Source organism: Mastigoproctus giganteus, chromosome 9 (assembly GCF_048544385.1).
Source record: "Mastigoproctus giganteus isolate SK-2022 chromosome 9, ASM4854438v1, whole genome shotgun sequence".
Taxonomy (NCBI): Eukaryota; Metazoa; Arthropoda; class Arachnida; order Uropygi; family Thelyphonidae; genus Mastigoproctus; species Mastigoproctus giganteus.
Window position 1 is genome coordinate 52,487,209 of NC_143583.1, and position 21,151 is coordinate 52,508,359.

The following is a 21,151-nucleotide window of genomic DNA, read 5'->3' on the forward strand; positions in this document are numbered from 1 at the left end:
CCAGAAGTGAGTTAAACTCTGGAAGTGAGCTAGATGATTCTGTAATAACCGAGAGGAAAGTGGAGGAGAAATTGTTGAAGATAAACATAAAAAAGGCACGAGGGGTGGATGAGATCTATCCAGTTATATTAAAGAAGGCAGCAAAGGAAGTAAGCAAACCCTTAGCCATAATTATGAGAGCTTCTTTGGACTCAGGGGAGGTACCCATGGACTGGAGATGTGCAAATGTGATCCCAATTCACAAAGGAGGATCAAAGGGCAACACAAATAATTATAGACCTGTGAGTTAACTTCTGGTCCCAGAAAATTAATGGAGGCACTGGTTACAGAAGCACTGCAGGATCATCTAGACAAGACTTCAGTTATAGCTCGGACACAGCCATGGTTTTATTAAGGGAAAGTCTTGCCTGACCAATTTGATTGGATACTATGATGTGGTCACAAAAAAATTGGATGCAGGGAATAACTCTGATATCATATATTTGGATCTTAGAAAGGCTTTTGATACTGTTGCACATGGAAGACTGCTGAACAAATTGGAGCAGTGTGGCATTGGAGGTGATTTGCTGCTATGGATAAAGGGATGGTTGAGTGGGAGAAGACAGAGTGGTAATCAATGGACACTGCTCTTCGTGGACTAATGTTATTAGTGGAGTCCCTCAGGGTTCAGTATTGGGTCCATTGTTGTTTTCTGTTTTTATAAATGATATTGATGATGGTATATCAAGCTTAATGTCGAAGTTTGCAGACGATACGCAGGTTGGAAGGGTTGTTAAGGACACTAATGACAGTACGCTGCAGGATCTAGAAAAGTTGAGCAGATGGGCTGAGAGGTGGCAAATGAAGTTTAACATTGACAAATGTAAAGTACTACATATGGGAAGCAGTAACCCCAGAGTAACATATCAACTCTTTGGTACTACACTGACTGTGGTAGAGAACGAAAAGGACCTGGGGATAATTGTGCAGGCAGATATGAAGTTTTCTGAGCAGTGCAGACGGTTTTCACGAGTAGCTCATGGTGTCTTGTCAATGATATATCGGAATTTTTCTAGCAGGGATAAGGAGGTGATTATCCCTTTGTATAAATCAATGGTCAGGCCACACCTTGAGTACTGTATACAGGTCTGGAGGCCTAATTTTAAGAAGGATGTAGAGCTGTTGGAACGAGCACAGAGAAGGGCAACAAGATTAGTGAATGGAACAAAGGGTTGCTCTTACGAAGAAAGGCTTAAGTTTTGCAAATTACAGTGTCTGGAGACTAGGCACCTGTGAGGTGATCTGATTGTGGTGTATAAAGCCTTGAATGGTTTGAGCCTGCTCAATGCTAATGGGATTCTTCCTCTTGCTCAGAATGATCACCTGAGAGGGCATAAATTCAAATTGAGGAAAGATGTAGGAGAGATGTGGGGAAGTTTGCCTTTAGCCAGCGGCTAGTTGTTTGGTGGAACAGACATCCATCCTTTGTTGTGGAAGTTGATAGCCTAAATAAATTTAAGGCTGAGCTGGAGAGGTATTTGGAACGAACGCAGGGGTGAAATGGGAGTGTTTTTTTTTTTTTTTTTTTTTTGGCTGATGCTGCATAAGCTTTCTTTCTTGCATCATATGCTTCTACTAATGCTAACACCACATTTCAAATGCCTTAATTTTCTTACTGTGAACTCTTTTCAGATTCCATCCTTCACATCCATAAGTGGCAACTGGAAAAATTAACGAATCAATGATTCTCAGCTTCATCTTTATAGGCGGATCATGATCTCTTCATAATTTTATCAGATCAGCGACCAACGTTTTAGCAATTGCCTGTTGTCTCTTTACATCATTTGAGCAGTCAATATTTTTATTTATTCTTGACCCTAAGTAATCAAATTCATCAACTTCTTTGATATTTTGCCCATTAAGCTTCAATTTACTGGAATTGAGATTATCACCATAATTTTAGTTTTACACACATTCAGAAACAATCCTTTATTTCTTAGTTGCTTCACATACTCTCCTCAGAGTTACTTTAAGATGATCCTTAGAATTACAAATTAGTACAGTGTCATCTGCATAATGAAGGTTGTTTATCTTCGGTCCTCCAATTTTGATGCCAGTCTCTAAATCTTCCAAAGCTTCACACATGATATCTTCGGCATAAAGATAAAAAAAATGAGGTGACAAAATATAGCCCTGCCTGACGCTGTTATCTGTTGTGAAAAAGTCCGTGTTTCTCACGTTTGTTCCCACAGTTCCTTCCTGTTCCTGGTACAGTAGCTTAATCAGCTGAATTATGTGGATTGGGAACCAATAATAGTCATCGTTTCCCATAGTTTCTTGTGTTGAACACAATCAAATGCTTTTGCATAATCTATAAAACACAAAACAACTGGAACATTAAATTCTTTGCATTTTTCAATAATCAGTCGTAGACTTGAGATCTGATCTTTGGTTCCTCTACCCCTTCTGAAACCTGGTTGCTCTTCTGGCATTTCTTCTTCAAGTTTTCTTGAGATTCTGTTTAATATGATTTTAAGAAGAATCTTGCTAGCATGATAAATTAGTCTGTAATAGTTCTGTAATTTGAGCAAATTTTCAGATTTTTTTTTGGTAAGGGGATGAAAATTGATTTCTTCCAATCTGATGGCCACCATCCCGTTTCCAAATTTTTACAATCATTTTATGAAAAAACTAGGCATCCTTCACACCTGTAGCTTTAATCAATTCTGCTGGGATTTCATCAATTCCAGGTGACTTGCCACATGTTAGTTTTCACACTCTTGAAAAGGGGGTGGCAGATCATTAGTGCCAGCAAGTGCTCAGAAGAGCTCACAGTATTCTTTCCACCTTCCTTTGATTGTGTTCTCCTCTGTTAAAATTTTCCCTTTGGAGCCCTTAATTACATTAAGTTTTGGCTGGAACTTTTGTCTTACGGACTTAATTACATCATACATCTTTTTAGTGTTGTTTTGTTTGTTGTGGTATTAAATATCTTTACACTTTTGATTGATATAATCATGTTTGTCCTGGCTTAAACAGTGCTTGATGACTTTGCTTAGTTCCTGATACTCTTCGTTTCCTTGTATACCCTGGGCTTTTGCAGTTCTTCTCTGTTCAATAACTTTAAAAGTGGCTTCTGTAATCCAAGCTTCCTGATCTCTGACCTTTCTCTAATTCTATTTCTATTTCTCTAATTCTTTGTCTATTTTCTGAATCCTTAATAATGCCTTTTGCATTTTCCCACATTTCCTCAGGCAGCATATCATCATCTAGTTCTAACAGAGCTTGAAAACGATTGCCTGTTTCAAGCATATAATTGTTTGGAATATTTTCTACATTCAATCATCTAGGGAAAACATTATTCATGATCTTTTTCAGCTTCACCTGGAGAACGATGTGGAGTAGCTGATGATTACTGCCACAATCTGCTCCCGGAAGTGATTCTGCTATGATTACACTGGAATGCCACCTTTGCTGCATAAGGATATAATCAATCTGATTCCTTGTTTTATGATCAGGAGATTTCCATGTGTAGAGCCTTCCTGGGTGCTGCTGAAAGCAGGTGTTACATATGACAAGACTGTTCAGATGGCAAAATTCAATTAAACTTTCACGCCACTCATTTCTAGTGCCAAGACCAAACCTACCACATTCCGGACTAGAAGAAACTGTCTTGCCTACTTTTCCATTAAAATCATCCATGAGTGTCAAAACATCCTTTTTTGGGACCAGATCAAGAGCTGACTGGAGATTTTCATAATAAATGTCATTTCTTCGTCTGTGGATGTCGGTGCATATGCAACTAAAACTGTGAGATTTACTGGCTGGCTCTGTAGTAGAATGATAACTGTCATCATTCTACTATTAAGAGGATTGCATCCAAGAAGAGACCTTGAACAATTCTTATGCAAAATGACAGCGACACCGTGTTCTTTTACTTGGTCACATCTAGAAAAAACAACCCAAAAACCCCATTTCCAGTTCTGAAATGACCTTGTCATGTCCACATGACTTTGGTTGCTCCTAAAATGTCAATTTTATACCTATCCATTTCATTGATGAGCATGGAATGTAAACTTTTTACATTCCATGTGGCTACGTTTACCCTCTTCTTTCTTAAATTTAATTTTGCAGGGCACACAGTGGCATCCAGGATCTGGTTAACAGCAATTTTTGGAGTTGTTTTTGTTGTGGTCTCTGTGGCATCAGATAATGTGGTGGTATGCCATTGCCTACCACATGGCCGATTTTAATCATAGGAAGAGTCATTATGCATCTCACGAGATGCTCGGGAAGAGAAAGTTGACTACAGCAGAGCTTTGCTTATTGTAAAAAGGCTGATTGCAGCTGGCTTTTGCCTGGTTTCCAGAGGTCGTTGTTTATATATATATATATATATATTTTTTTTTTTTTTTTATTTATTTATTTTTTTTCAGTATATTTGCACAATTAATTTTTATAACTTCAGTCAATGAATTTATTCATAAGATGACACTGATTTCATGTTTTTAAATATTCAGTCCTATATTTCAAAATTTAAATTCCTTTCATATAGCATTAAGCCGCTGCATAATTTTCAGTATTCTTCGAACGTGCTAATCGTTGAAGTTTTATTTCAGTCTTAGAACCTAAATATTTACCACTCAGACATAAAATATATGTCTAATGAATCCTCTTTATCTCTTCTTCCTTATGGTAAGATGTATTTTCAGTTTTTTTATACTTCAAACCACCAAATTTTAATAAACTGAGAGCACATTTAAACACAGTCACTATATGCAGCACCACTGTAGACAGTTTCTATCATCACAAAAAAAAGGCTACTGAGATCCCCCCCCCCCACCTCCATTCACCAGCTTTGGCTCCAGCTGACTTATTTCTCTTTATGAAGTTAAAAATAAAGATGAAAGGCAAACAATTTCATACTTCCAAAACACACCCAAAAGAATGTGACTGACCATCTCAAGGAGATAACTTGGGAGGAATTTTAAGTGTGCCTAATGATTAAAAGAGATATGTAACATGGATAAACAAGTCTCGTGGGAACTACTTTGAATGATTTTCATAAAAAAATTTTCCGAACATTTTCTTTTTTTTTTTTTTTTTTTTTTAGAATTTTTGCCTGTTAATTACTTTTCAAATGTATTACATACATAAATATAATGCCAAATAAGGCATGACATAATAATGGAAAAGTTGGAAATAATAAAATAATATGATGTTTGTTTGTTAGTTTGGATTTTTATGGCACAAAAACAACTATGGTTACAATGCAACAAAATATTAAAACAGAATAGTGGAGCAAACCAATGAACAAGGATATTTAGAATAACGTCTGTTTTTTGTCAAAATTCAATTTTTCTGTATTGCTTACTTATGACGTTTTATGTATCTTTTCAGAATTTAATAATATTATTATAACCGTACAATAAAAATGTTACATGTTATGAAATAATTGTTTGATTTTTTAGACTACAAATTTTTTAGGGGTAAAAGCCTCAAGTTATGAAAAATTCAGACTATATTATTTTGTACAAAAGTATCATTGGTTCACAGCTGAATTTCAAGACAAACTGAAGTTCCTATGTAGGCAAAATTATTATACCATTTCATACTGTGAAATCCTTCAGGCTGGTTGTGAATATTACTGTTAATAGATTTCAAGGCAAACTTCTGTTTGCCTTGAAATCTATGAACTAATGATGTTTATGCACAAACTAATATCACTATTGGATTTTTGTATTTAATTATTAAATGTAAAAAAATTAAAATGCAAATATAAATGTTAATAAATTTAAATTTCTATTTCAAAAAATGTGCAATTAACAAATAAGGAATTGTTCTTGTGACCTGTTTCTTGTGAGAATCCCTGCAACTTTCATCATTATGTTTCAGTCCATAGCTTAAAAAAAAAAAAAAAGGTCGGATACCTTTGATTTTGGTTGCCAATTGGCATTCAAATTGATTGAACATATCCTTTTCCAGTTCATTAACAGTGAGATATGGGGAGGAGTATTCCTTGCCATAAATCCTTGCATGAAGACCTGAAGCCTGTCTAGATTCTATAAGGTGGCAGCCCCGCCACTAGACTTACCCCGCGAAAGGCTGGTAACTTATCCGGGAGACATTTTAAATACTCGAAATAAGCTCAAGGGAAAAAACTGAACGGATTTCAAGGGTAACGACCTAGGCAATGGATATAGGACTACATTTAAGGAACTTACAGTAGCAACTTGGAATGTTAGGGGAATAAATCACAAATTAGATGAATTGATCATGGAACTAGAAAATAGAAATATTGACATAGCAGTCATTACCGAAACAAAAAAGAAGAACAAAGGATCCAAAGAAATAGGTAACTTCATAATGATATACTCCGGCATACCAAGTGAAATGTGGGCATCATCGGGAGTTGCTGTTATAATAAAGAAAGAATGGGAAAACAAAATATTAGACTACTCTTGGATATCACCCAGAATATTGAAATTAGGACTAAAAATTCTATCTCATACAATAACAATCATTGGCATCTACGCACCAGTAGAAGGCAACATTGATGAAACCGCAGAATTTTATGGCGAATTATAACAGATCATAGACCAAACTAACAAAAACGAGTATCTCATACTAGCAGGAGATTTTAATACAAGGGTTGGTTCTCAATCAGTAGACAAATGTATAGGATCAGAAGGCGAACCTGTGGTCAACAATAATGGAAGATGCCTGACAGACTTCTGCATTTTTAATAAACTTAAAATTACAAATACTTTTTTCAAACACAAGAATATCCATAAATACACATGGGAAGCAAGAAACACTAAGTCTATAATAGATTATATTACCATTAATGAAAATTTAAATGACAAAATTAGAGACATTAGAGTATTCACAAGCAGTGAAATTGACAGTGATCACTATCTCGTAGAAAGCACTTTCAAAATAAAAAGAAATTATCTTAATAAAAAGAAGATACCAACAAAAACTACTATGAAATTAAAAATACATTTGTTGGAAGATGAAAGCCCTAAATTCCTGTATGAAAGTCGATTGAAAGATAAACTCAAATCGGATGAAAGTGATATTGTTGAAGAAATCTGGTCAAACATGAAAAAAATCAATTCTGGGAGCTGCCGAAGAAAGTCTTGGATATAAACCTATAAAAAATAAAAACTGGCTAAGAACTTGAAATGAAGAATTGAAACAAACAATCAATGAGAAAAAAAAAGACCTATAAACTGTTCCTACAAACTAAACAGCTACATCTACACATAAAATATAAAAAGCTTAGAGCAGAAGTCAGAAAACTAACCAGAAGAATCCGATGAGATGACTGGGATAAATTTGTTAAATCTTTAGAAAGTGATATCACGGGCCCACAGAGAAGAAACACTAGGTTTTAAAATTTTTAAGAAATTACAACTAGACAAATGATCAAATAAAAACCAACTCCATCTCCTAATACTACCATAGTTTGGAATAGTATTTGCAATACTATTCCAAACTATGGTATAGTATTGCAAATACTATTCCAAACTATGGTATAACCCTGGCACTAGGGAATTGGAAGATGAATCTGTGGTAACCAAAGATGAAGAAAATATAACAATGGAAGAACTAGAATTAATATTACAAAAATCAAAAAACCGAAAAAGCCCAGGCATAGACAATTTGAATGTCGAACTATTTAAATATGGGGGCACCTTACTAAAAAACGCACTACTAAAATTATTTAACATCATATGGCATAAGCAACAGATACCCAAAGATTGGGAAACAGGAATAGTAATCAATTTACACAAAAAGGCTCCAGAAATAACCCTAACAACTACAGAGGGATAACACTGCTGTCAACTGCTGCAAAGCTATACTCTAATATACTAAAGAATAAACTTAATAAATACAGTGAACAATTCTTAGAAGAACAATGTGGGTTCAGAAAAGGGAGAAGCACAATAGATGCCATTTTCTCATTACAACAAATTTTGGAGAAAAGAAGAGAATTAAATCTACCACATTTCTGCTGTTTATTGATTATGAAAAAGCATATGACAATGTAAACCGGGAAAAACTCTGGCAGATTCTACGTGAAGAAAATATCCCAACCCAACTCTGGAAAGCGATGCAAAGCCTATATAAAAACTCAAAAGTCAAAAACTCAAAAGTCTGTATAAAATATTCTAATGGCCAACTATCAGACCTAATTAACACCAATAAAGGCAATAAACAAGGAGTAAAACAAGGATATGGACTATCACCAAATTTATTTAACATCTACATCAATAAAATAATTAAAGAATGGAAACAAACAATTAACAACAGAATACAGTTGAACAACAGGAATAAAATCCTGTTGATCAAGATTGAACAACAGGAATAAAATGATGATCAAGTTATAATTGCAAAATCCGAAGATGAACTACAGATAGCAGAAAATGAACTGAATAAAATAGGTAAAAAGTACGAGACGAAACTCTCCACCTCAAAAATAAAATCAATGGGATTATATGGAAAAAACATACAAAGAGTCAAAATTGTTATTGATGATAAAATAATAGAAATATCTGACTTTGCCTATTTGGGAAATTTAATATCAAATGAAAGGAAAGACATCCACACTAAACTACAAAAATATAATAAAATGAATGGAACGATTAAATGCCACTTCGGAAAACAAATGGCAACTGAAACAAAATTACGACTGCAAAACCACTTCAAAACCAGCATTCTTCTACAGCTGTGAGACTTGGGTCATAAATAAGAAAGATGCACACAAACTAGAAGCAGCACAAATGAGATTTTTAAGACCATTATTAGGCTTTACAAGACTAAACCACCAAAGAAATTTAGATATCCGAAAGAAATTAAAAGTAGATAACATAGTAAATGACATAAAACAGTATCAGGAAAAATTGATCGGCCACAAAGAATGAACCCAGACCGGATCCTAAAATTAGTCTTTAACTACAAACCTACAGGCAAGAGATGTTGGTCGACCAAGACAATGATGGTGAGATCAAGACCACCTCCAAGAGCTACAAAGGAACAGGTCTTAAAAGACCTAAGCCGGACCAAGTTCATGATGATGATGATAATGAAATCCTTGCATAAAAATGGAAGCTACAATTCACTTAAATTAAAAACAATCTCAAGCCAAAAGCAACTCAAAGAGTGTAATATATAACTAATTACAATAACAAAAGAGAAATGGGCAGAGAAATAGTATGGAGGCGTACTATGTACAAATTAATGCAAAAGCATCATGTTAGTACACAGCTAATCCTAAATTAGCAAATTATTTGCAAGAGCAGCATCATTTAAGTCATATCTCATATTGTGAAAACCTTCACGACGAGTTGCCATGACATTGCACTACTTCGAATAAGTAACACTTCATCTGAAGGAGAAGACTATTGTTACTTATTCTCAGTGGATACCACCACCCAGATGGCATCGTTTCAGGGATATTTGGCCCTTCTTCGGTGGGTGGGTACCCAAGTGTTGTAATGATGGCAAAACAGTTATGAAGTATAATTCCACAATATGAGAGATGCCTGAATTAGGACTATAATGCATTAGGGTTTATGCCTCAAGCTGTGAGAAAGTCAGGCACCTCTCATATTGTGGAGTTATACACTTCATTAGATCACTTGGATACCTACTCACCCACCGAAGAAGGGCCAAATATCCCTGAAATGTACACCTCCATTATAGTATGGAGGTGTACATATGTCTTCATATAAGTACACATGCACACCCCACTTTTATACAAACTGTTATACAGTTAATAATTAAATAACACTATGTCATTACCTGAATGATAATGAGAAAGCATTACATATCTAAAGTGACTCCACCCAAAAGTTTGCAACTGCAACAATAATGTACAGTGCACTGATACACCCTGATTATGGCAAGTATGGTAGAAAGCCAGACACCATATCACAGATCAACAGATAACAAGACCGAATCTCTAGTCGAAAGTCTCCAAATAATTTAGAAATTCAATTAAATCCAATTAATAATAAATCCATATTAAATTTAAAATGTGAAGCCAATTATATAATAATTTAGCTGCACCCCCCCCTTGTAAGGTACCAGTTCCGAGAGACGTGAAATATCACCAAAACGGGACTAAAACAAACTACTAAAATGAAACAAAGTAACAAAATACTAGACTGACCATCATTCCCCATATCGACAGAGGATCACGAGGCCAATAATGGTCATAGAATCGCTGCATTTCAATCACTAGACAAATCGTTGCAAAGGCGAACCAATCGAAGGACTGAACCACCCCTCCATCCCCCGATCGATCCACAAATGCAGAGGATTTGCATAGCCGTGGTCCTTATGCAGCGAGAAATAAACTATAGAACAGACAGCACTTCAGAACAGAGCCACACTACTGACATAATGTAAGCTTAACTGGCTTATATAGACAGAAAAAATAAAATAAAATATAGATGGTGGTATAGATGCAGCTTTAGCACATCAAACCCACTACCACCATCTGATTTATATTTGAATAATGGCTTTAAAAGTTAGAATGAAATGAAATAAGAAGATAAATAAATATAAAGCTATCATTAGAGGCAGCAAAATGCACATCCTCCACATTATGCCCAGTATATAATCGATAATTATTGGCCTCGTGGTTCTCCGTCGATATGGGGCATGATGGTCAGTCTATTATTTTGTTACTTTGTTTCATTTTAGTAGTTCGTTTTAGTCCTGTTTTGGTGATATTTCACGTCTCTCGGAACTGGTAACTTACAAGGGGGTGCCGCTAAATTATTATATAATTGGCTTCATATTTTAAATTTAATACGGATTTATTATTAATTGGGTTTAATTGAATTTCTAAATTATTTGGAGACTTTTGGCTACAGATTCAGTCTTGTTACCTTTACTTTTCTCCTCCCTGTTGATTTAATTTTTATGTTAATTTTTCGCTCTACAGTTTTGCTATGCTACTGGTGTATGTATTAATTTGATTTTTATTTTTTATATTAATTATCGATTATATATATATATATTAGACAAGAAACTAGGTGGAGTAAAATATGAAATATATAGCTGATACTGATTCTGAAGCAATCTAATCAGGAGACAAACATTGCCTAAATCAGAGCTAGATGATATGATTTTTGGTTTTAATGGTGCAAAAACCAATTTAATGGTGCCAGGCAGAAGCCAGCCAGGCTAAGCTACATGAGAACTGACAAGAGCCTGACTCAATGTTTATTCCTCACTTCTTGTTGTGTGATCTGGATAGAATGAACAGCTTTGCAATTAGTCAGATCACAAATGTTACTCAATATCAGACATTACTGTTTGTCAAACTGTACAATGTGATCCCACTGATTTGTGGAGGTGAGTAGCTTAAATAAATTCAAGGAACAACTAGATAAACATTATAGGGGATGAACAGATGAAATGGGAAGTGTTGGATTTTTGAAGTGAAACTTCTTTAGGTCCAGGCAGTTTTCAGATGGGAGTAACTTGCGTTCGTGGATTGATAAAAAATGCAACGAAAATGCATTTTTTGCCATAAGTAAATGCATTACAAGCATTCAGAACAGCCAAATATCACTCTAGGCTAAATCCCCGTTTCTCGTGCAATCACTGAAGTTAAGCAGCGTTCGGCCCGATTAGTAATTGGGAGGGTGACTACCTGGGAATACTCTGTGTAATTGACTTTGTGCCTTCCTTTCTTTTTTTCTCTTTTCTTAACCGATGAAAAATAATCTTCCGATTTTGTAAATCTGTGCTTTATATCTTTACTTTTATAGCCTGTGAATAATATTCCTGTGAATAATAATTTTGCTTATTAGAATTAAAATTTAATTCACAAACATGATCACAATCACCGGAGCTTACTATATATCGTATAGTGAACAGTATTTTGTTATGGAGTGTCCATTGTAAAGTGATTTGATCAAATAGTGAACAAATCGTAAAACGGGGGTCCACTGTAGTGAGTGTTGTAAGGCATACAGAGCACATATACATGCAATGCATCCGTGGTTTGGCAAAAATCACCAAGAAAACGAGGAGAGACAAAATGATTCTTTCCCCCACCACCACCACTGTACCTGCACGAGCGATGCATGACCCAATCAGTATCCCTACTGATTGTGTCATGCTATTTCTTTTGTCACTTTCCACCATATTTAATAAAAATTTTCAAAGGAAAAAAATTTATAATTCAACATATCGAACACTAACAGTGAGTGCTGTAAGGTGTATAGAGCATGTATACGTGCAATGCGAACACCAAAACTACCTCCATTGAGTACAAAGCAGAGATCTAAGCTATTTTTACAGCAGAAGAAATTACAGTGTGTGATGGAGTTGAACAAAAAAGCCAGAGACGGTCCATCCACATCTTCAGAGTCTTACATCTTCCCAGAAATCTTAGAAGTGAATTTGGAAGGAGTCATGGAAGTTGATACTGCAAATGAAAACAATGAAGAGTCCTCAAAGCCCAGTCATAAACGAAAAGCGAAGATGCCAAAACCAACTGCCAGAAGTACACCATCAAATCATTCAACATGTAGTGCACATAGTACGCAGCAGGAGCAAAAACAGGATTTTAAGAAACACTGAAGCAACCACACACAGTTTAAACGTACATTCCTGGATAATGATTTCTGTTCCGTCTGTTCCATGTGTGATCGGCTTTGGTTCAAGAACAATGTGAAGATTATAGTAGCTCAAAATCACTCTCTTCTTCGAACAGCATTTACAAATGAGGATGTAAGTCAAATGTCGGCCTGTAACAGCTGTCGTGGCTCTCTCAAGAACAAAGTGATTCCGGCTCTATTGAAGTCACATGGTTTTAAATATCATCTGATGCCACAACCTGCCGAAACTAGATTTGGTAACGGAATGTCTCATATCTCCGAGGCTCCCACTGATGCAGATTCATCACCTGAGGCATTCACACGGTCAATATGGGATCCTTGGTCAAGTGATAAATGTTTGCCTAAAGAAGTTTCACTTAACATCTGCTATGTGTGCTTAGCACACATGATTTTTTTTTTTTATGTTTTGGCTGATGCTGTATAAGCTCACTTTCTTATATCATTCTTTGCCATTCACATTCTTTGCCACCACCACTATTACTACGATAATAATATGCTAGAATTGCAGCATATTATTACGAATTATGAATTGCATTGTTAATTGTTGTTTGTAACATCTCCAAGATGAAATCCGAAACTTATTAGTGCAATAGTCTCTTATCACAGTATTAAGTCCAAAAATAATCCCTTCCTAATAAGTCCAACTTAAAGAAAATTATCATTATCCCTGGCACTGCTCAAGTTGCTAATATCTTTTTCAAATGTATACTATCATCTGAAGAGGCATATCCATGCAGAGTTCTTGGCATTGATGTTCTGAGGGAGCAGAAATGCATGAATCGTCACGAAGACTGCTTTGCAGTACTTTTTCACACCATGAGGAGGCAGGCCACAACTATGTACTCATTCAGTCATATCTAAGATAGATGAAACAAAATCCTGCACCCACTGGAGAAAGACCAGTGTTGATTTAGAAAAATAATAAATAAAATAAAAATAATGATAAAAACAGAGGTGAGAGATACTGGAACTAAAAATATACACAAACAACATAATCACAGAACACTGTTAAATCAAAACCATACCATATTGTCCAATAAATGTTCAGTCAATATATAGCCAAGTTTAATGCAATTGACAAAAATAAGAAGTCCTAACGAGCAAACAGTTATCTAGCAATCCAGTTGAACTCCTAAAATTCAGTTGGTAAGCCCAATCAGGTAATAATAGTCAATTATGAGTTTGTCTTCAATATAACAATAAATCAAGATGTTAATGCAGTAATGTACCATACCAAAAGAAGAAATTAACATTTGAAGTAGTAGTGGCATGTGATGCAAGAAAGCAAATGTATGAGCTTATGCAGCATCAGCCAAAAAAAAAAAAAAAAAAATCACACCATTCCCTCCAAATGCCTGTCCAGTTCCTCCTTAAATTTATTCAACCTATCAACTTCCACAACGACAGATGGAAGTTTGTTCCAGCAATTAACCACCCGCTGGCTAAAGGCAAATTTCCACACATCTATTCTACATCTGTCCTTTCTTAATTTGAATTTATGCCCCCTTAGGTTCGTAATCTGAACAAGTGGAAGGATCCCATCAGAATTCAGACTGCTCAACCCATTCAAGGTCTTATACACCTCAATCAGATCACCACGCAGATGCCTAGTCTCCAGCCACTGCAATTTGAAGAACTTAAGCCTCTCTTGGTAAGAGGATCCCTTCATTCCCCTCACCAATCTTGTTGCCCTTCTCTGTACACACTCAAGTAAATCTACACCCTTCCTAAAATGAGGCCTCCAGACCTGTACACAGTACTCAAGGCGTGGCCTGACCATTTCCTTATACAGAGGGATAATCACCTCCTTTTCCCTGCTAGCAAAATTCCTATATATCATTGACAAAACCCCAAGTCCTGTCCTGGCAGCCTGTCTGCATTGCTCAGAAAACTTCATATCTGACTGCACAATTACTCCCAGGTCTTTTTCATTTTCTACCACCTTAAGTGTAGTACCACACAGTTAGTACGTTTCTCTGGGGTTACTTCTACCCATATGCAGTACTTTGCATTTGTCAAGGTTAAACTTCAGTTGCCACTTCTTAGCCCATCTGCCCAAATTATCTGGATCCTGTTGCAGTAGCACACTGCCATTACTGTCATTAACAATCCTGCCAACCTTTGTATCATCTGCACACTTCGACACTAAGCCTGATATACCTTCATCAATATCATTGATAAATATACAAAACAACAGTGGACCTAACACTGAACCCTGTGGGACTCCACTAATAACATTAGTCCAAGAAGAGCAGCACCCATTGATTACCACCCTCTGTTTTCTCGCACTTAACCATCCTTTTATCCATTGTAGCAACTTACCCTTAATACCATTCTGCTCCAATTTGTACAATAGTCTTCCATGCGCAACAGTGTCAAAAGCTTTCCTGAAATCCAAATATATGATATCAAAATTATTTTTTGCATCCAGTTCCTTTGTAACCACATCATAATATCCTATCAAATTTGTCAGACAAGACTTTCCCTTAACAAACCCATGCTGTGTCTGAATTATTGCTGCAGTCCTGTCTAGATGATCCTGCAATGCATCTTTAAGTACCGATTAAGTCATCAAATGCAGACATTGTAGGAATAGCAGGGACATGGTGTCACCCAGACGTAAGTGATGCTGAACTTGAATATGGGAGTACAATATATATAGGAAGGACAGACAGGACAGTAGAGATGGAGGTTTATGCACTTAAGAAGTTAAGAAGAATATTAAATCTAAGGCAGTGCATTCAGTTGACTTTGGTGACAAGTGCAGCACTGAGTCCGTTTGGAGTGATATAAGCACTGGAAAAACAAAATTGAAAGTAGGAGTGTGTTATAAGCCCAATGACTGTGATGAGTATACCAAACAGTTATACAGGGAAACTGAATGGGCCATTTTAACCTTCCAGATGTTGACTGGAATTTGTACGTTGGTCACACATACACTAGCAAGGCTTTTGTGGATGACTGCTTTCTACTGCAGCAGCATATTAGAGAGGCAATGAGAAGAAGAAATACTCTTGTTCTGTGGTTGCTGCCACCTAGTGTACTAATATGGAATTTAATTAAAGACATAACTATTGTCAAGGGTAAAAGGAAGGGTTTTTGCTCCCATAAAGATGACTACCGAGGTCTCAGAAAGTTTTTAAATTGTGTGCAGTGGGATCCACTAATAATGTTTCCAACAGAAAATTCTAAAAGGGAAGTAATCAAAGAAACTACTAATCGTTTCATACCAAGAAAGAAATACTGTTCATGGCTTAGACCTAACTGGATGTCAGATGAACTATTGAGACATGTGGCAGAAGAGAAAAGTGCATGGGATGCATATAAATTATCAGGTGATACTAAAGCCTGGGGTAGATATAAATTAATCTGTAAGCCAGTTACAAAGAAGGTTAGGCAAGCTAAGGAAGATTATGAGACACCTCTGGCAAAGAATGCAAAGAAAACAACAAAGACTTCTATAATTATATTAACAGTAGAAGGAAAGGGCTGAATCACATTGGGCCACTTGGTGTCCATGAGTTAACTGTTGATGACCCCTGCTCAGGTTGCGGACAAACTGAGCAAGGGACCATCAAGTTACTGATATGGATAAAATGATGTTTAAGTGTAAGAAGACAGAGTTTGGTGTGACATAAGCACTGCGAAAGCAAATATAAGAGTAGGAGTGTGTTATAGGCCTAAAGACTCGAATGAGTACAATGAACAATTGTACAGAGAAATAGAGTGGGCTAGTAAATCAGAATGTCTTATAATGGGGGATTTCAACTTCCCAGATATTGACTGGAACTTGTGGGTTGGGCACTTACACACTATTCAGACATTTGTGGATTTATTGCATGATTGTTTTCTGCAGCAGCATGTTCGAGAGGCAACCAGAGAAAGTAATACTCTTGATCTGGTTATCAGCAGTGATCATTCATGTATTATGAATTTGCAGATAAAAGAACCACTAGGTGGCAGTGATCACAGTGTACTGACGTGGGATTTACTTAAAGATTTAATTACTATCAGGGGTAAAGGAAAAGGTTTTTGCTTCCGTAAAGGCGAGTACAGTGGTCTCCGACAGTTTTTAAATTCTGTACAGTGGAATCAACTGATGATGTTACCAACAGTAAATTCTAAGTGGGAAGCATTCAAGGAATTAATCGTGGATGCTACTAAAAGTTTCATACCTATTAAGAAATATTGTTCAAGGTTTAGGCCTACATGGTTGTCAAATGAACTAATGAGACTCGTAACAGAGAAGAAAAATGCATGGGATGCATACAAATTAACACGTGACACAGAAGCCTATGATAGCTACAAGTTGATCTGTAACCAAGTTACAAAGGAGGTTAGGCAGGCGAAGGCAGATTACGAGAAATCCTTGGCAAAAGATGCTAAGAAAAACAGCAAGGATTTCTTTACTTATATAAACTCTAAAAGGAAGGGGATGAATCTGATTGGTCCACTTGACATCGATGGTTCGACTGTTGATGATCCTGCTCAGATAGCAAACAAACTGAATGAGTATTTTGCATCTACATTCATACTTGAGGAATTATTAAGGTTTGAAAATGGCAGAAGGTTATCAAATTGTAGCAGGATACTTAATGATTTTGTAATAACTGAGAGCAAAGTGGAAGAGAAATTGTTGAAGTTAAACGTAAGAAAAGCACCTGGGGTGGATGGGATCTATCCAGTTATATTAAAGGAGGCGGCAAAGCAACTAAGCAAATCCTTAGCCATAATTATGAGAGCATCCTTGGACTCAGGGGAAGTTCCCACGGACTGGAGATGTGCAAATGTATCTCCAATTCACAAAGGGGGATCGAAGGGTGACACGGGTAATTACAGACCAGTTAGTTTAACTTCTGTTCCGGGTAAAATAATGGAGTCGCTGGTTAAAGATGCATTGCAGGATCATCTAGACAAGACTGCAGCAATAATTCAGACACAGCATGGGTTTGTTAAGGGAAAGTCTTGTCTGACAAATCTGATAGGATATTATGATGTGGTTACAAAGGAACTGGATGCAAAAAATAATTTTGATATCATATATTTGAATTTCAGGAAAGCTTTTGACACTGTTGCGCATGGAAGACTATTGTACAAATTGGAGCAGAATGGTATTAAGGGTAAGTTGCTACAATGGATAAAAGGATGGTTAAGTGGGAGAAGACAGAGGGTAGTAATCAATGGGTGCTGCTCTTCTTGGACTAATGTTATTAGTGGAGTCCCACAGGGTTCGGTGTTGGGTCCACTGTTGTTTTGTATATTTATCAATGATATTGATGAAGGTATATCAGGCTGTGTCGAAGTTTGCAGATGATACAAAGGTTGGCAGGATTGTTAATGACAGTAATGGCAGTGTGCTACTGCAACAGGATCTAGATTAGACTAGGCACCTGCGCGGTGATCTGATTGCGGTGTATAAGGCCTTGAATGGGTTCAGCACGCTGAATTCTGATGGGATCCTTCCACTTGTTCAGATTACGAACCTAAGGGGACATAAATTCAAATTAAGAAAAGACAGATGTAGATTGGATGTGCGGAAATTTGCCTTTAGCCAGCGGGTGGTTAATTGCTTGAACAAACTTCCATCTGTCGTTGTGGAAGTTGATAGGTTGAATAAATTTAAGGAGGAACTGGACAGGCATTTGGAGGGAATGGTGTGATTTTTTTTTTCTTTTGGCTGATGCTGCATAAGCTCATACATTTGCTTTCTTGCATCACATGCCACTATTACTACTACTAGGGTAGTTATCAATGGGCACTGCTCTTTGTCAATTAATGTTATTAGTGGAGTTTCCCAGAGTTCAGTGCTGGGTCCACTGTTGTTTTCAGTATTTAGGAATGATGTTGATGAAGGTATATCAAGCTTAATGTTTAAGTTTGCAGATGATACAAAGGTTGGCGGGGTGGTTAATGACAGTCATCAGGGTGAGCTACTGCAAAAAGATCTAGGAAAATTAGGTGGATGCCCTGAGAAATGGCAGTTGAAGTTTAACATTAACAAATGCAAGGTGCTCAGGTATTTTTTAGTACTCAAGTTTCCCAATAAAACAAACAAACAAACAAACAGAACAGACCAAAATTTTTTGGTCTATTCTGTTTCACATCTGGTGAGTTTGGGCTTGGCACACCCAGGGTCCTGAACTGGATATCATCATTCTTCTCTTCTTTGGTGATTCCCTTCTTCTACATCTAATACTCTAGAGATCTCTCAGGGTAATTCAGATTTTTTTTTTTTTTTTTTTCGGTTGGTGCAGCATAAGCCTTAGGCTTCCTTGCACCATATGGCTAATAATAATAACAATTTCATCAGGGTATAATCTTTTTACATTCAGCTTTTGGGAACATCACAAAACAGCCATGCCAATGGATGTGGTGATGCTTAGTTGCGATCCATCCTGCATGAAAATTACCATGTCCAAGCAGCCTCTAGCTCAACAGTTTGGAATAATGAGCTGAGTGTGGAGTTCATGGCATTTTCTCCCTGTTGTCACTTTGCAAAACTTTATTTTTTTGAATGGTAACATTTTTTTAAATTTCAAGCTGCACAATTAGCAGATTGCCACCTATATGTTTTCAAGATGATACAATTTAATTATAACCGATCTGTAGGGATTTGAAACAGAATTTCTATTTTTAAAGAGGAATAAAGTTAGGAACCACTGGGTTCAGAATGCAATACAATAATAATTAAACTGCAAAAAATGCATTTAGTCTCTAACCAGCTAGCAAATTTCAAGAAATATATGATGACAGTCTAAATACCTACCCAGCATCAATTCCTTGAATTGTTATCTCTTTTTGTTTACTTTCCATCATGTCATGTGTAAACATTGCATGAAAATATGGAATGGTAGCAGCTAAAATAATACGATGAGCAGTAAAATACTGGTGGTCCACCTGGAAAGGATTTAATAACTGAATGTTAAGATAATAATATGTAGATGACATACAATATCTTATCCTTAAAAACAACTGTATGGTTTTCATGAAATCAATGTTTCAATGACCTACAAAATTAAGTTCCACATCTTATCTGAATAACACTTGATCTTTCTACTGGGTTTTGGGGACATCATGTAATGAATAATAAATGTCCTTGAGGTTGTCACAGACATTCTCTCAGATATGCTAGACAAGCTGTATTTGCTACCTAGGAGTCTAAAATGCTGATAGAACTGATATTTGAGTGACACTCAAGTCAAGTGGACCCAATTTTGGCAAAGTCAAGATAGTCTGTGACAGCCAAATCCTTTGCTTGCACCTTCACGATGGTGGGACTGTTAGTAATCCTGGATATAACCCCCATGTGCAAGCCCACTGTGGGTGACCCAGGTGTAAACTAATGTAAGCAGGGCTAGAGGTGTGGCACCACCAAACATGGAGGAATGCTGCCCGTCTGTGTTACCAAGCAATACTAGGTGGTAGATGACTCTCATCAACCGGTGCAATACTACCACTTTGCTTACTGGAGGCTTGAAGTCGTAGCTCTCAGTCAGGAGTCCGTACAACAGAAAGAGGCTCTCACGGTAACTCATTTTTTTGGCTGGTGCAACATAAGCCTCTGGCTTCCTTGCACCATGTGGCTAATAATAATAATAATAAAGATAAACCGCCCACTGGTCGCAGGTTTGTCCAGAAGCATACTGGACAAAGTGACAGGCCAACGTAGCGCTGTCAGGCTGTGTCACCTATAATGATCAGGGTAACGTTGAATGAAACAGCTACAGGGAAAATCACAGTCTTACTCTTATTGTTTGATGACTTTAAATTATCAAACAGCTGTTACTACTAGGTTACTTTCAAAAAATGGTACTCATTTGAAAGGTTACTGCTAAGTATGCTATACGAGATATAACGTATCCTCGGGGTATACTGCTATTTATGTCACACCACTCAATAACTTACAGTACATTCCACGAAATCATAGGTAGATCGACATATTTGGCCTTGGAAAAGCAATTAATAAAACGAAAACTGCTACACAAGATATAACCAACCTTTCCTCGCATTTTAGAAAATTTCAGCTAACCAGTCAAAAGCAGATTGACATAAAAAACAAAAGAAAAAAACCCAGAAACTCGTAGAAAAATAACTCAACTTTCCCTCAGAAACAGAGCTCTAGATAACCACAATCAAATACCGAAAACGTGCTATGGGATAAAAAAAAATTACCTTCAGAGTAACATCACATAATTTTCCCTGGTGTCGAATATCTTCAAATATAGGAAAACTTGCTAAAGCTAAATCATTTTGGCAAAAAACATAGCTATCATCTGCAGCCATTTGCCTAAGTGTACTATCACCACCTTAATTAATAATATTACAATTGTAATAAAACTGCCATAACAACATAAACACAGGATCCAAATGACAGTTTCCAATGTAAACTTATAATAATCAGTTTACAACGCCACCTAGCAATGATAAAACTATTATATGCAGTGAGCTGTATATTATATACAGCTCAATGGTTATAATGGGGCTTGGCACATGTCATATCTGGGACAAATTCCACAACGATATCC

The 21,151-nt window shown here is 36.5% G+C and overlaps 1 protein-coding gene across 2 annotated transcripts in view; it reads right to left on the reverse strand.

Moving 5' to 3' along the window:
* The window catches only part of KLHL18 (Kelch like family member 18), an 86,983-nt gene extending 66,034 nt beyond the window's left edge, over window positions 1-20,949 (reverse strand). The window contains exons 1-2 of one of the 2 annotated variants that reach the window (XM_090380614.1): window positions 20,799-20,949; window positions 19,393-19,523 (exon numbers count right to left, since the gene is read on the reverse strand). In XM_090380614.1, coding sequence (XP_090236740.1) covers window positions 19,393-19,523; window positions 20,799-20,909 — 242 coding nt within the window. In that variant the 5' untranslated portion in view covers window positions 20,910-20,949. Of the gene's footprint in view, window positions 1-19,392; window positions 19,524-20,623; window positions 20,704-20,798 lie in introns of those variants that run through there. The other variant, XM_090380615.1, reaches the window with a different exon arrangement.
* Window positions 20,950-21,151: the final 202 nt, after the last annotated feature.